General features: G+C 32.9%; 1 protein-coding gene and 1 long non-coding RNA gene across 2 annotated transcripts in view; one reads left to right on the top strand and one right to left on the bottom strand.

Moving 5' to 3' along the window:
* Positions 1-16,495, bottom strand: part of LOC149482038 (uncharacterized) — a 51,654-nt gene that overhangs the window by 7,258 nt on the left and 27,901 nt on the right. The window lies entirely within an intron of this gene.
* LOC149482040 (cytochrome P450 6B2-like) lies at positions 5,245-7,020 on the top strand. Its single transcript, XM_089704532.1, has 2 exons — positions 5,245-6,601; positions 6,842-7,020. The coding sequence occupies exons 1-2, from the start codon at positions 5,245-5,247 to the stop codon at positions 7,018-7,020; spliced, it is 1,536 nt and encodes a 511-aa protein (XP_089560658.1).

The following is a 16,495-nucleotide window of genomic DNA, read 5'->3' as shown; positions in this document are numbered from 1 at the left end:
TATTCTGGGTACTACTTCAGATGAACATGGAGAATCTTGAAATTTATTTATATCTTTGTTAAAGGTTTTGTTAATATACCAAAGATATTTTCAAGTAGGTAGAAATGTTTATTGTTTAATGCTGGACCATTCTCAATCTTATGACTTCAAACATTAAAATCTGTTACCAAGAATACTTCAATAAGTAATTTCAGTTTTGGCCTATTAAGAGGCAGATCTTTTCCCAGAAAATACTAGAGTCAAAGCATCAATATTTTGCAGAAATTGCTTTGATTTCAATTAAAGCATTTGTGCCGTCACTGAAATCCTAAATAGAATTTGTCTAAAGCTTTGTAATTGCACTTGCATACAAAGCTACTACCGCTCCATTTAATATCTAAGATACGTTGAGATCTAAAGCTATCGCAATTCTCTTTGAGTCTCGAGTCTCCATCGTAACACCGTTAACCTTACGCTCACTAAATAATCACGCCGACACGTGTTACTATCAAGTCACTATTAAAACAGCACTATTGTGTCTCCGTCTAAGCATTGTTCACGTTCATTAATTTCACAACTATTCCCTTTAGCAATGCCCGAGGCTTTAGTATCACGTTGTCACGGGAGTTTATTTGACATCGCCTTAATTAGTGCCGCCTTAACCGGAACGTTAGAACGCAATTAAAAACTAATTAGATTTGCGAACTCGACGGCGTTTCAGCTAAATATTATAATTTTCATGACTTTATGTAAGTAACAGCCTATTAATTACTATGGATGGAGATTGCTTCGAAAATTTGCATGTTGAAGGGTTATGAAAGAATTGCGTGATCTGTCTGATCATTCCAATGTACGATAAAAATTGTTTTTGTATCGAAAATTTGTATGGGTAAATTGTATTCAAATTCAATTCTTTTCTATACATGATACGGCAAAATTTAAAGAATATATACGTTTTAAATAACGTATTGGGTTACTCGATATTTTTCTTTCAGTCTGACACACACGTCCTATAGACAGTACATAACCATTACAACTAACAATTTAGTTCAGTAAGGACGTTATACCAAATAAATACAGGGATAATTGTCTTGGAAAAGAAAAAAGTGGCATATTTCAAAAATGATATACAAAGGAACGGCATGTTATTAGGTATTTTATTTCTGAAGTATGTAGTCATGATATAGTATTAAGCTATAGCACTCAACATCTTCAATAATAAACATAATCCCTTTTGACCTTGAAACATTTTCCGCGGTCAAGTGACTACCACAGAATTTGAAATGCTAGCAATCTAATTCAAATATTTTTATTGTAAGCAAATGAAGAAAAATATTATGAATCTAGCCTAGTTATTTTATTCTAACTATAAAAATGATACTTCTCATTTGCACATCAAAACTTAATATCCCAAAATGGAATGCTGCGGCATGTAGCATGACCACAGGAGATTAGGGCATTATGCCACGGCATTAATAGTGTCAATACTGGCACAATTTCGTACTATTAGTGGTACAGAGACCCGTATCACTAGCCCCTCCTTTACCTGCTTTGATCAGATTGAAGAATAATAGAGTTCTATTATGTTAATAAGTGTTAAAAGGAATATAAGAATTGTATTTTTGAAAGTTATTTGCACTTATTGTGTTCTCTTTATTGCCGTCAAACTCCTGGTGGCATGATTATTTATGTATCTTGGCAGAATTTGGTCTTGTTCCCGCGATTACACAGCCTACTAGAGAAGGGGCATGTCTCGATCATATTTTTGTCAAAACGAACAAAGCTGTCCTAGGATTAGTTTGTGGAACTGATATAACAGATCACGATACTGTCATGGTTGGCATGAGACTCGGGAAGATAAAAACTCAAGCACCAAAAATGTTTATGTTTAAAATAAATATAGATCTCATCAAAAACGACCTAAAAACAGTAAATTGGTCCGAAGTTATGGCTATAAAGGATATACATACTTTGGTTGAGACATTTACAGAAACACTATTAACAATAATTCATAAACACACTCAAAAAATTTATTGTTCCAGGTCAAAATATATCTTAAAGCCGTGGATAACTCCTGGTCTTTTGCGTTGCATCCGTCACAGAGATCGTCTTCACATTCGAGTTAAACGAAACTCTCTTGATACAGTTTTACTCCACGTCTACCACCGTTATCGTAATTTTACTAATAATCTTTTGAAAAAGCTGAAACGCGAGTATGAAGCCAATATCCTAAGATCTAGTGTAGGAAACCCCAAAAAGCTCTGGAATGCAGTTAAAAATATTTGTTACATAGATAACCACAAAAATAAACCTTCAGATCTTTTAAATATCAATAAAAATGGAACTACTGAATCTCTTAATATATGTAACGAACATTTCACCTCTGTTGGCGAATCATATGCTACTCGTATTTTAAATAACTTACAAAAAACTCAAGATACATTAGCGTCAAGTATTAAATCGAACAATATCCCAGATAAATCATTCTTTTTGAGTCCAACAGACACATTTGAAGTTGAAAACCTTATTTTACAATTACGCAATGAAAAATCACCTGGCATTGATGGCCTTAATAATTCAATAATTAAGCAGATTCGGGAAGAAATCTTATTTCCTTTAACGTCAATTTATAATCGAAGTCTATCACTCGGTATTTTCCCTAATAGCTGGAAGGTTGCTGCAGTTTGCCCAATTTATAAATCAGGAACTCGTGACAATCCCAATAACTATAGGCCGATATCACTGTTAGGCGTTTTTTCTAAAATTCTTGAGAAAATTGTTAACTCTCGACTTACCAAGTTTCTAGAGTCCAATAATCTTCTATCATCGCGTCAGTTCGGTTTCAGATGTCAAAAAAGTACGTCAGATGCTGTAAGCCTATTAACATCAATAGTATCTTCACATTTGGACAACAAAAACGCATGTCTCAGTGTTTTTCTAGACCTTGCGAAGGCCTTCGACACTGTTTCTATCCCACTGCTGCTTAGAAAACTTCATGATAAGGGTGTTAGGGGTCATGCATTGCTATGGTTTGAAACTTATCTCAGAGGGAGACTTCAATGTGTAAAGATTGGAGAGAGTGTTAGTGCCACGAAAGAAGTTAATTACGGTGTTCCACAGGGCAGCATCCTGGGTCCGACTCTCTTCATTCTTTACATGGATGATATTCACAACCTCCCCCTTAGCGGTGCTGATATTCTTTGTTATGCGGATGACACTGCTATCACTTTTCACGGTGGCAGTTGGGATGAGGCAGTGTTAGCTGCAAGGCAGGGAATGATACAGGTAAATTCTTGGCTCGAACGTAACTTATTGACCCTGAATCTAGACAAGACGAATTTTATCTGCTTTCATGAGACTGCTGCGTCCGCCCCTTGCCTAATAGAATTAATTAATATATCTCCTGACGGTTGTGCACCTCAATATATTAAAAGAGTTGAAGTTACCAAGTATTTAGGAGTTTCGGTAGATCAAAATCTGAGTTTTAAGAATCACATAAATCTTCTGTCTGATCGCGTGCGTAAAATCATTTTTATTATGAAGCAACTCCGCCGATCTGCCGACGTCAAATTACTTAAAACTATATATTTCGCGCTATGTCAATCTCTAATTACTTACTGCATTGGTTCGTGGGGAGGTGCCGTTAAGTCAAACCTAATTCGTATTGAAAGGGCTCAACGAGCGGTACTTAAAACTATGCTGCAAAAACCTTTTAGATACCCTACCTTTAACCTTTATAAAGACGCTAGTGTTCTTACAGTCCGCCAACTTTTCATCCTTGATAAAATTATATCTACGCACAAATCGGTGATTACCTCTCCCAATTACAAGGATTACGTAAGAAAGCGTATTTACAAAATACCAAATGTTCGTGTTAATACTTCTTTTGCTAAGCGTTTCAATCCTTTTGCTGGTATATTTATTTATAATAAAATTTGCTCCAATTGTAACATTAAAAACTGTTCTCCGAAAAAAGCAAAGATCATCGTAACTAACTTCCTTAATTCTCTGAACTACGTATCAACAGAAAATCTTCTTGCATCTTTATTTTAATTCGTGTATAATCGGCACTTATATCATTTCATAATTATTATATTTATTGTTATATGTATATATATTTATTATGTATATATATTATTTTATTTATTTCATAATATATTATATTAATTTTATTTTTTAGTCATGCTTTTGAACGTGTTGTTATAGTTGATTATACCGAGGACACCTAGTTTTTTGTAAAATCGTCTCAGTGCCCACGATACAGGCTTGCCTAGTGTGGGTACTATTGGTAAACCTTTATTATAAACCTAGATAAAGCCAAATGTATGTAAAACGTGCAACATAAATACAATTGTAACTGTGTAAAACATATGTATGGTTTTTAAATAAATATATTTTTCATTTTTTTTTTCATTTTTTTTCAAACTCCGAAAAGGCTGGGTCATTTTTGACAGGAATCCCGAGCACATCTAATGAGTCACTACCTATGCTTCTTATAAGCGTTGCTTATAAAGGCAAAAAATGCACTGCACAAGTCGGAAGCGTCTTATAGTACCATAAAAACATAATACGTAGAGAAGATCAATCTGTGTCTATTGCAATCTGAAAGAGCGATACAAAAAGAGAAATAAGAAGAAGAATATAAATATAAAAGATACGTACAGGTAATCCAAATCGTTCTAAATGCTGAGTGGGCGAGAAAAGTATTTAATTTATCTCACCCGCGTCAATTGTTGAACAGTCAGAACTTTGGTATAAACTGCACTTACGTAGATTTCATGGATTCAGTAAGAAAGTATTTTTATTGACTCTCCGAGTTTCGAAAGTCCTATAAGAAGGGAACCATGGAGTAGGGAAAAAATACAGCGGCTAGTCATATTGAAGTTTATTTGTTTAAAATAAAATGAGACGTCATAATAAATGAAGTTTTTTTTATACAAAGTAACAACCTTATAAAATATTTTGGCCTTTTTCAACACCTTCATGTTTTATTTTTGCAACAAAAGGTCAATTTTCATCACTGAGATCTAAACACTGTCCATGATAAACTGCTCATGAGAAATGTTCCGATTTTGGTTAAAAATAGAACTTATAATCATAAAGCATCAACTGGAAGATATAAAAATTATCAATATCACGATAAATTTATTACTGGCGCTTAAGTCAAATACGTGATTTCAAAAAAATATTAAGTTTTTTATTACTACATGTTCCATTATCCATGATTAGTTAACGTAGTATACACTACTTCGTAGTAAATGTAAAATGTTTCTAATTCTAATTTTACTTGGAATATTAGTGCTCTACTACTACAGTGTCAAGAATTTTTCATATTTTTCCCAACGAAATATCAAACATGATCCACCGATACCGATTTTCGGAAACTATTTATCTGTCGCTTTCGCAAGATTCACAGATATTGAGATGGCAACCTATTTATATAACAAATATGATGGTGAAAAAGTCGTTGGATACTATAGAGGGACTACGCCTGAGCTCGTTGTCCGAGATCCTGAATTACTGAAACACATACTAAATTTAGATTTTCTACATTTCTACAAAAGAGGATTAGGTCGTGATCCTAAAGTGGAGCCACTGTTACGGAATTTAGTGTCCTCAGAAGGAGATACATGGAAACTACTCCGCAAAGGTCTTTCACCAGGATTCACGAGCAGCAAACTCAAAAACATGTTCCCAATTATAAACGAGTGTACAGATAGGATGGTGAATTTAGCAAGAAAAATGGCATTAACTGAAGAAGAGTTTGACGCCTGTAATCTTAGTGCCCGATTTACCATGGAATTGATCGGTGCATACGGATTTGGCATAGATATGAATACAATTAACAACGAACATTCACTATTCATTCATCTTCGAGAATTCATATTCATTAAATCGAAATGGCAGATATTTTTGTTTGCCATAAAGGACCTTTTCCCCAATTCACTTATCAAAAAAGTAGTTCTAGGAAAACCACAGATAGCACAAACCTTAACTGAGATTTTAAACGGGATTCGCAAACAAAGACAAAACGATACAAATCCACGTCACGATTTTATTCATCTTTTGTTGGAATTAGAAAAAGAGGGTAAAATTTATAGTGACTCTTTAGAACCAGATGAAAATGGACAATTCAGAAAAATTGAACTTGACTTTGATGATACGTACGTAATCGCTCAATTGTATGTATATTTAGCTGCTGGTTTTGAAACTGCATCTACAGCAATGAGTTATACAATGCATGAACTCGCATTTCATCCCGAAATACAAAGAGAAGTTCAAGAAGAAGTTGACCGAGTTCTCGATAAATATGATAATAAGTTATGCAGTGAGGCTGTTTCTGAAATGGCATTATTAGAAATGTGTGTAAAAGAAGGCCTCAGGATATTTCCTCCTGCTGGAGCATTATTCAGAGTGTGTACAAAAAACTTTAGAATACCAGAATCAAACGTGACGATTGAAGCAGGTACAAAATTGATCGTTCCTGTCCAGGGATTGCATATGGATCCAAAATATTATGAAAATCCCAAGGAATTTAGGCCAAAAAGATTTTTAACAGAGGCAAAAACATGGCCTAAATACGCCTTCATTCCGTTTGGAGAAGGTCCAAAAAAATGTATTGGTATGTATTTTTATTTTATAAGATTTAAAACTATATATTTTCAAATCAATCAATATTTTCAATTATCAAAATAATCGTTATTCAAGGCTCTATAGCATTTTGCAAATTAATTGTCTTTTTATTATATTATCCTATGTAATTTATTATTACTAGCTTCAATATTGCCTCATGTTAATTAATATAAATCGACAGAATATTATAACATGCAATAATTTATTTCATAAATATCTTCTATTTTAGGAGCACGAATGGGAACAATAGAAGCTATGTGTGGATTAGCAGCACTATTGCATAAATTCAATATAGAACCGTCACCGTCATCAACAAAGGATCTAAAAGTGAACAGAGCGTCATTTATAGTACAGTGCATTGAAAATGGTCTCCCTATGCAATTGTCCTTTAGAAACAAGCCACTGTAACCACAAATAGTTAAAACTGTTTCATATAATTAAATTCGTTTTAATAAATATATGCTATATCCCATAATTCCTTCTCTCGGTACAAAGATAGGCCATCATTCTTAGACTAAAACTATTCCATAGAATTAAATCGTTTTAATAAATATCGATGCCATATCCCTTATTCCTTCTCTCTGTACATAGATAGGCTATCATTCTTAGAGTTGTGAATTTTTAAGAAACTTGGGTGAATGCTTTCAACGAGTTGAACCCTTCGCAACTCTTCTTCATTTGCATAACACGAGTAACGTCGGTAACTTTGCTTTTCTCTGACTCCCACAGAACGTCTGACTGGAATTTCAAAGGAGTGCATTAGTTGAGAAATTTTGTTATTTCATTAAGGAGTTAAGGCTCGTATGTTTTAAATAATTGATTGTCTTCATAGATAATTTGTTCATAGATAAACTGGGAATGTATAAACTCTTCAACAATTAATGTTGGTAAATTTTGAAACTAATATTGAATATGCCTAGAAAATTTTCATCGTAGAAGTCGAAGTTCAAATAACACATAACATATAAGTTCGAATAACACACAATAACTTTATAATATTACTATCACCAAGCAGTAGTGGCTCAGTGGTCGGACTTCGGACTTCAAATTGATAAGTCGGGGCTTCGAGACCTGAAGCAGACGAGCGAGCAGGAAATAAATTGATTTTTCAATTTATCTGCGCATGTTTATGACATCACCAGTGCTTGAAAGGTGAAGGAAAACATCGTGAGGAGACTGACATGTCATGGATGAAAAGTTCGACGACATAATATTGTGATATCCGCCAACCCTCACTTGACCATCGTGGTGGATGACTGCCTTCAGCAGAGCAGTGAAAACATAATGAGCTGAAGATGACGATGAAGACTATCGTCCATGTTTATTTTAAAGAAGTAAGAATTTTTTGAAAGGTAAACTTATAAAGACGAAAAGTTTTAAATACATGATTACAAACTTCAACGGTCTATGCAATAGAACGGGTGTAACAATTTTACTAGTCCTAACAGATCGATAAACAAATTTAAAATAAACACACAAATCATTATTGCACTAACTTTGCAAAGATAACCAGTCCAGACGTGTCAGTTTGTTAATTGAATATACAAATACTTCATCGATCCATTGGAGTGAGACAAAAGCGTTGAAGCCACGCTCCAGCCACCTAAAGTCCGGTGATAGTGACAAGAGAGACAATGAGTCTTTCAAATTGCACCCTTTGTATTGAAAATATTCAACCGAGTATTTAGCTTTCAGTCTAATAGATTAGATGGATGTGCAACTGTTGAAATTGGTTATAATTATTGGTATGATTGTAACTTGATTCAAAGTTTTCATTGTCCGATTACTTTTTTATATTGCAGTTGAGTTCAACAACAATAAAAAACGCAGCAATAATAGCTGAGACCATAAAAAGCTTATAATTCCTCAATCTCAGAAATCCTAAAAATACGTAATTAGTACCCCATAAAGTCTTATACGAAACTATCTACTGTGGATATCCCTTAACTTCATAATATACAAGAAAGCGCAGACATTTTAAAACTCTTTTTCTAAACCTGTAACGCCATCTATAAACCAAAACTACTAACCAAAATATTCAATACCAAATATTATATACCATAAGCTGTTAACTAATGGGGAAAATTATTATATAATTAGTGACCTTCAGCAGTCAGCTCGACATAGAAAACGCACTGAAACGTCTGTGGCGTATATTAAACACCAGTAGTTCCATAAAGGGGCGTACTAAAACTCCAATACAGATAGGGTTGCCACTAGCAACTTTAATAAAAATATAACTGTCCATACCGTTTCCCGAATGATTTGAATTTATTATTCTAGCAGAAGTCTTATATAGTTTGGAGTCACTTGTAATAAAATGTGTTAAATGTATATAATCGTTTAATAAGTGTATTGAATTGTAGTGAATGTATGAGATTATAATTAAGACCCTAATCTAAGGCTTTTATTAAAGACAAAAAATTGCCTTAATACATAGTGCAAAAAATGCTCCTAATTTAGAACCTTCTATCGTTTTTAAGAATCGTTGAAAATATGACCAACCATTGAATTTTCCACAAATACTAGGTTAAGAACACCAGAAACCTACAAGCAGCAACCCTACACTCAGTAAGTGATTACACGCAGTCCCACGGTTGCTTACAAATAAATCGTAACCTTTACAGTGGCAGCATAAAGCACACTATAACGGCCACTAAAACTTATCTAATGATCACGATGTTCCGAAACTGTCTCCGGAGAGTTTTACTTATAATATTTATTATATTTGTTCGTACTGAGAATATGTTGTTATAGCCCTTGGACTCGGTTGTATGCTCTATATTTTATTAGAAACTGCTCTATAAACATTGAATTTGCATCGTCAGCGTATTCGATACCTTTTTAGAATATATAAAATAATAAATGGTTAAATATAGATGGTTAAAATAATGTTATGCATCCAAAGAATTTGCTGTTCGATTGAATATAATGTAGCCGTTCGTTCCACCGTTTAATAAAATGACTCGGCTATTAATTAAACAGCTGATAAAGATAGTTAGGCTGCGATATTGACAAAAAATATTATATTCTTATAATGTGCTGTTAGAGGTAACTGCACTACTACTTTTTAAATGCTTCTTCAGATATCAAAGTGATTTTAAAACTTCATTTTAATAATTAAAAGTTCTGAATACAATATACTTTTAATGTATCACCTTGAACTGCGTATTACACCCTGTTTAAAATGAAGCGTTAAGTGCACTTACCGAATAAGCAACCATTAACGGGAATAAATTTGCAATTCAACCACTTTACCGAAAAATCCCTTGCAATTATTCGAATTTAATGCTACATTTGCGAAGTTGGAACGCATTCTTTCACGTAAACACCGTATGCAAATTGCAGTAAATGGAGAATTAAGTTTTGCCATTTATTGTGGGGCTCGTTGGACGATGTAGAAAGAAAGTGAGGCCTTCCATGGATGTTACCAATGATTATTATTGGCATTAGGTGTGATAAACAATAATCATTAGATAAATTTTTATTTTCATTCAATTTCAAATTCAAAATTTATAAAAAATTATACTTGAAATTGATACGTTTGATCAGTTATCTGGCATAAGAGTTAAAGCTAAGAACATCTACAATTATAAGTAACACAAAAACTACCTAAATTATTAAAATACGACGTAAAACGAAGGCATATGCTATTGTCTCCAAATTACTGATCTCAATACAAAAAGCGGAACACGATTCAAAATATTAAATTCAATCCAAGCAGTTTAAAGCGAATTTTCATATAAAGTTAATTTCTGGAAAATACTGCAAACATGCTTACAGGAGGCCATTAGGGTCGAGAAATATGATTTCCTGGAGCTTCCCACATAAAGAAAACTTTAAGCCGGTATTAGATGCCGTTTCACTCGTGCGGGTAGACGCAGATTTACGGCTGTAACGAAAATGTGGAAAATAGATACATACAGTTTGAAATGGTCGGAGAATAAGCTGGGGATTATTTTTAATCTGAAAATGAGATATTGTGCAGCTTGACGCGAATTTAGTTTAAGAATTTAGTTTTAAAAGAAGTGTGACTGAATTTGCTATTTGCAACAATATTTTGTTGTTCATACGATGATCAAAGAAATTAGAAACACAGAGAAAAAGAACTAATGTTAAAGGTATTTTTAATTTTATTCAGATCTGGATTTGTTATATTATTATATAATTTCCTGGTTATCATGAGAATATAGTATTTTCAGTTGGCTGTTTTTAACAAAGTTATTACCCTACTAACGTAATTCCAAAAGTATTAAGTTCTTAAAGATTATTTTTACTCCTATATCTCTATCAACTTTTTCCATAAACAGTATTAAGTAATCTCTTACTGAATATTTTAAATATACGTATATTATTAAACTAGCTTTCCGCCCGCGGCTTCGCCCGTGTTTTCAAAGTTCCCGTTCCCGTGGGATTTCCGGGATAAAACCTATCCTAATCCTATGTTAATCCAAGTTACCCTCTATGTGTGTGCTTAATTTTATTGTAATCGGTTCAGTAATATTTGCGTGAAAGAGTAACAAACACACACACATCCTCTCAAACTTTCACATTTATAATATTAGTAGGACTTTTTTTATTTACCGTCCGTCTAGAAGGTTTAATTAGACGTTCACTTATTCGTATTTAAACGTCCTCGCAATTACTTAGCAAGGTAGAGATCGCTAACTGTAGTGCCTTATTTATTTAGTATGTACTAGTTCTTGTAGGATAGCATTTTAGCGTGAATATAGTAGCTGTGCTCTTTGAATTTACCTATTTATTTGTTTTGCTTTGACTCTTTTGTATTGTTGACAAATGCTCAGGTTGTTTGTGTTTGGAGACCAAAGGCGCGTTGTCTGATGCATCTAACGACATAACTTTTATTTGTGAATGTAGTACTTATAATTAATAGGAATGGATATTATTTAGGTAAGTAGATAAGAAAAAAAGCAATAATTTTAATTTTAATAAGGTGAGGAAACATTCTTGGAGTTACTCTATTCAAGCAGAACAATTCGCAACTCCTACTTGAAAAAATTGAAAACATGGCATACCTACTAATATAGTTTTTTATTTTACTAAAGCTTTGAGCTTTCGAAGTTTAATTTACACGTAGTAATTAAAATTGAATTTTTCCTATTAATTTGTGAATTTAGTAAATTTTGTTTAATTTTACGTTACATAATTATTATAAAAGTAATAATATCGTATACATTTACTAACATGCACGCTTTTTATATTTTATTTGTTCGGATAAACGCTGACTAATATTTTATAAGCTCTGAAATAGAAAATGATATCCAAAATAAAGGATATTCGCCATTTTCTGTGGGCGTGAACAGACTCTGTCGGGGACAATTTTAATGCGTTATTATATAGCGTATAAATCATTATGGTTTAAGTTATAAGCAGAATTATATTATTGTTAGAAGTAATTTTTTATTTTAAACACTTTATTGTGCTGCCAACATAACAAAAGTGGGTACAATAGGACTTAAACTAGTACAAACAACACAGAGGGCGGCCTTATTACTAACAAGTAATCTCTTCCAGGCAACCAACAGATTGTGTGAAAAACAATATTACTACAGCGGAGGTAGGTAAAAAGTTAAACATAAATAGATGTAGTAATCTTTAGGTAATCCTGGATTATTATTTAATGATGTGTTGTTAAAAATGATGGATCAACTTTTGAAATGTATTTCAGATTTGCTTCACAAAATCAATCTAATTTTATTAAAATTTTTGACACTTTTTACCCGACTTCGGCAAAGCAAAAGGAGGGAAGGCGTAGTCACACGTTCCATATATACCTATCTACCGTAGCACTTTGACAACGTGTGACTGCGGTTTTCCAAACATGAAAATTTCTCTACATAGTGGATCATAGTGGATTATTACTATACTTCAGAATTATTATAATTTATCTCTACAAAGTGGAATATTACTATACTTATCATAGAAATCTAAATAACAAGGCAATAGAAGTGGTAAGCGCGCGTGACATTGTCGCCGCTCAGGTGGTTACCATGCCACATGACCATGACCATTCTTATTATCACGTTTAACACAAATTTCAACCTTATTTCTATGAGTTTATGTTCAAAGTTATATCTATTGAAAATTGACAACCTCTGTTGTAGAAAAGCCGAATTTTTGCGTATTGGAGCAAAAATAAACAAAACGTCTCATATGCTTAGGGATGTTATTCTAAAATAAACCGTAAATTCGTGCGTTAGGATACATATTAAAAAGCTTAATTTAATATTTAAGTTAGTTTTCACTAAAATCAAGCTGTCCAATAAAAGGCATAGTTTACTTGTGTGTACTGTTTAGCTATCGGTTTAAATGTGTTGATTTTGGCGACAGCGGTTTTCATACGAATTATGACATTATAGCACTTCTATGTGTCTTGTTATTTAGATTTCTATGATACTTATTATAATACTACTATACTTCAGAATATTAGGTATTATATGACATTATTGTCAATTTACAACGAAAGCATCTTGGTAGAGTCTACTGTGTCCATTTACTTGCAACTACAACTTTGTTCAGTTTATTATTCTGAAAATCTTGTTTTATACTTTTTCAGCGCCGTTTTTTGTCGTAGTTGGGTTTTAGTTTTTTTACTTTTTATTTCACATTAATCCGTAATGATGATTCTGTGTACTGTTTGTTCAATAATTAATTAGGATATTTTTATAATTACCATCACTATAAATTAATTTCTGTAGTTTATGAATCGATGAAGTTGTGTTATAAATTTTTATCTGTATAAAATATTTACAAAGCGTTATTAAACATAACCATTTATTTATATTTATATTATTATTAATATTTTCTATACAAATCGCGTTCTCTTATAACTTGTGCCTGCCATAACGTATGAGCTCGCGTGGCCCCGTCACCATTACAGCCCTTAATGTGCAAGAAATGGAGGTTTTCAATTTTAAGCACTCAATTAAAACTGTGAAGAAAGCATTTACTTCGAATTGTTTAATAACTCGAGATTATGTATTGAAGTGAAACTTTTTTAGGCGCGCGCGTTGAGAGTAAAACTTCAAGGTCGCATCATGGCAATACCGTCACGTCACGGAGTAAGGCGAAGATTTTGGTATCTTTGAATCTTGCCAAAGAAGTTTCACTTCTGGCACGTGTGCTTGGCACTCACGCTTTTATGTTTTAAGAGATGTGCCTGAAACAACGGAAGTTCTCAAGATGTTTTGTTTTATGTCATGTAAGAACTAAATACTGGAATGGTTAAGTTCTATTAAATGGCTTATTATAAGTAAAGACCCGTGTCCCATGCATATAGAATTATGGGGCATTATTCATAAATCTGTTTCACTGGTGGATTTCCTTTAAAGACATTAAGTGATAAGCTTTCTTTATCCTGCCAGACCGACACATTTTTTCTTCGCCTCCACCAGGAATCGAACCCAGGATCCCTCGGTTCCACTCACGTGTTTACCACTCTAGTAAGGAGGTGGTTTATTATAACAATTATAAAATTATTGGCAGTAGAAACTTAATAGGTACATTTCTCAAAATTCGTAACGAGACGTAGTTGTTAACAAGATAATCTTAAATATGAAATTATTACGCCTACGTTCGATCAAATTTACTCTAATTGTTTTTGGAAATTAGCCGGAACAAATACTCTTGACAAAAAGCCGAAGTTAAAAACAGTATCATAATCTTATTCTATTTTCGGAAGAAAAGGGACGCCTACTAGGTAATATCATTTTATTTAGTAACCAGCTAATTTAACTATTATTCTGGGTATTATATTTTTCTAAGAGGAGCCAAAATGATTTATGTAATTCTAAATATTTAATAAATTACACGCGACAATTATTAAAAAATTTTAAACTGCAAACCTTCATTCAATGATGAATGTTTGCGCTCATACAGGGAAATACATTTATTGTAAATGTCGTATACTTGGGTTAACGTATTCGTTTTAGGGCCGCTTTTTCAATGCTTGGATAAAACTTATCCGTCCAATAAAGTATTACACGATAATATTAAAATGTCACGTAAACTGTCAAATACGGGCAATTAGAATATGTTTTTAAAATGGTAGTTTTATACATTATTCGACGAATAAGTTTTATCCAAGCATTGAAAAATCGGCCCTTAGTCGATAAAAATCAGTCTCTCAACTTCGTCAGAGCTGTCAACAATTATACCAATATAATATAATATGTGCCAATCATTTAAGAAACTTAGATTCCCAATTCATAGCTACAGAATATCCGATACACTTCAAGCAAAACGCACTCACATTAGAATCAGTCTCTCGAAAACTTCGTCAGTACCAAATATCAACACCCAAAGGCTGCCACTCACACTGTCAACTGTCGAAGCAACGCAGTGTCTGTCAACCTCACGGTGTCAACAGCTGACGGTCAGCAAAACAGCTTTCCATCATTTATTATGTTGTTTCGTTCTTGACTGACACGCTGTTTTATCGTTTTCAAATTTGAAATGGGATTTGGAATTACTTTTTTTAGAGGAGTTGATATTATTTTGTTATAAGACATTTTATAATCACTCTTGAGTGTTGTGTGGAAAACAAAATAAGATATCAAATATTTTCTAATATCTAGAAATATGGTCTAAGTATATACAAAGTGGTGCTGACAATACGACAATAAATTAAACTTCGCATACCTAAACACATTCTCAGTCTACTGTATAAAAATCATTTGAATATACGCAGTAGTTTAGCCACAGGGAATTATTTTTCATTTTTAAAATTTGCAACATGATGTATCTATTAATAAGGAATCACTTACAGGTTGACGACCGCCGTCGGTATAAACATAAAAAGATAACACATAAAAGACACGTTGCCGACTCGCTACTTGAAAACTTTCGCCTTTATTTTAACATTTGATTCATCGCAAATTATACCTTAAGTCTGAGCAATAAAGCGTGTCTTCATTGTTAGATCATAAGAAAATAACGCGTGCAATTTCTATGCACTATTGCTTTAGATTTAGTTGTTTATTTAAATATAGTTGTTTATTCAAGAATTATGACTAAAAAATTACAAATTGTATAAAGTGATATGGCCTATCAACAACATTAATTGTCAATTAAAACGAAAGTTTTAACAGTATTAACTCGTCTTGATTGTTAAGAATTCCAATATTCTTTTTAAATAAAAAATGCGTTATCTGTATAAAATTAACGTTTAATATCATACATCACCTACAAAGAATATTCATCTTTCTTTTGCTTAGCTACATAGCATTCCAAAAAACTGTAAATAAAAAATCGTCTCCAAAAAGCGCGAACTGAAAAGAACGCACAAAGTTAAATTCCATACTCAAAGGGAAATTTCCGTCAACTGTAACAGTACGTTTAAACGTTTAAAACTCTTGTACACCACTTAAATGTAGTTCTTTGGCGTAACTCCAGTACGGTCGATTGCTCTGTGCAGGTGAAACGGTCAGACATTCAAATAAGTTGATGACTGCGATTCAATTTTATTCGATTCTTTAATTGTTACCGGATAAATTGCTTGCCAATTTAATTGGAAGTGTTTCGTGTGCGTAGTTTCGTAACGTAAAAAATTGAGATATTGTCTGATATGCTGATCGGAGATGACTTGAAATTATAGGATGTCTGTAATGCACTTATAGGTATGGATTGAAGAATAAAATACTTAAGAACTATTCATATTTTAATATCTAGATACAGAAATGGTTACGGATTAAATGCGCCCCGGACGTTAGTTTGATCACGATTATTTGAGGTAATAATGTAATTTACGTATAAAATATTATGTTCGTAGTCAGAAACATTTTATTAATTAGCAGTTTCAATAATAATTTGTAATTTCAACACAAAGACATGTGACCGATGATGCTTTCCCGATGACGCCTTT

This window comes from Colias philodice, chromosome 15, assembly GCF_061535455.1.
Source record: "Colias philodice isolate Cphi_HAF_F1 chromosome 15, ilColPhil1 Martin Lab GWU primary, whole genome shotgun sequence".
Classification (NCBI taxonomy): Eukaryota; Metazoa; Arthropoda; class Insecta; order Lepidoptera; family Pieridae; genus Colias; species Colias philodice.
The sequence above is the reverse complement of the archived record's forward strand: the minus strand, read 5'-3'. Positions and strand labels throughout refer to the sequence as shown.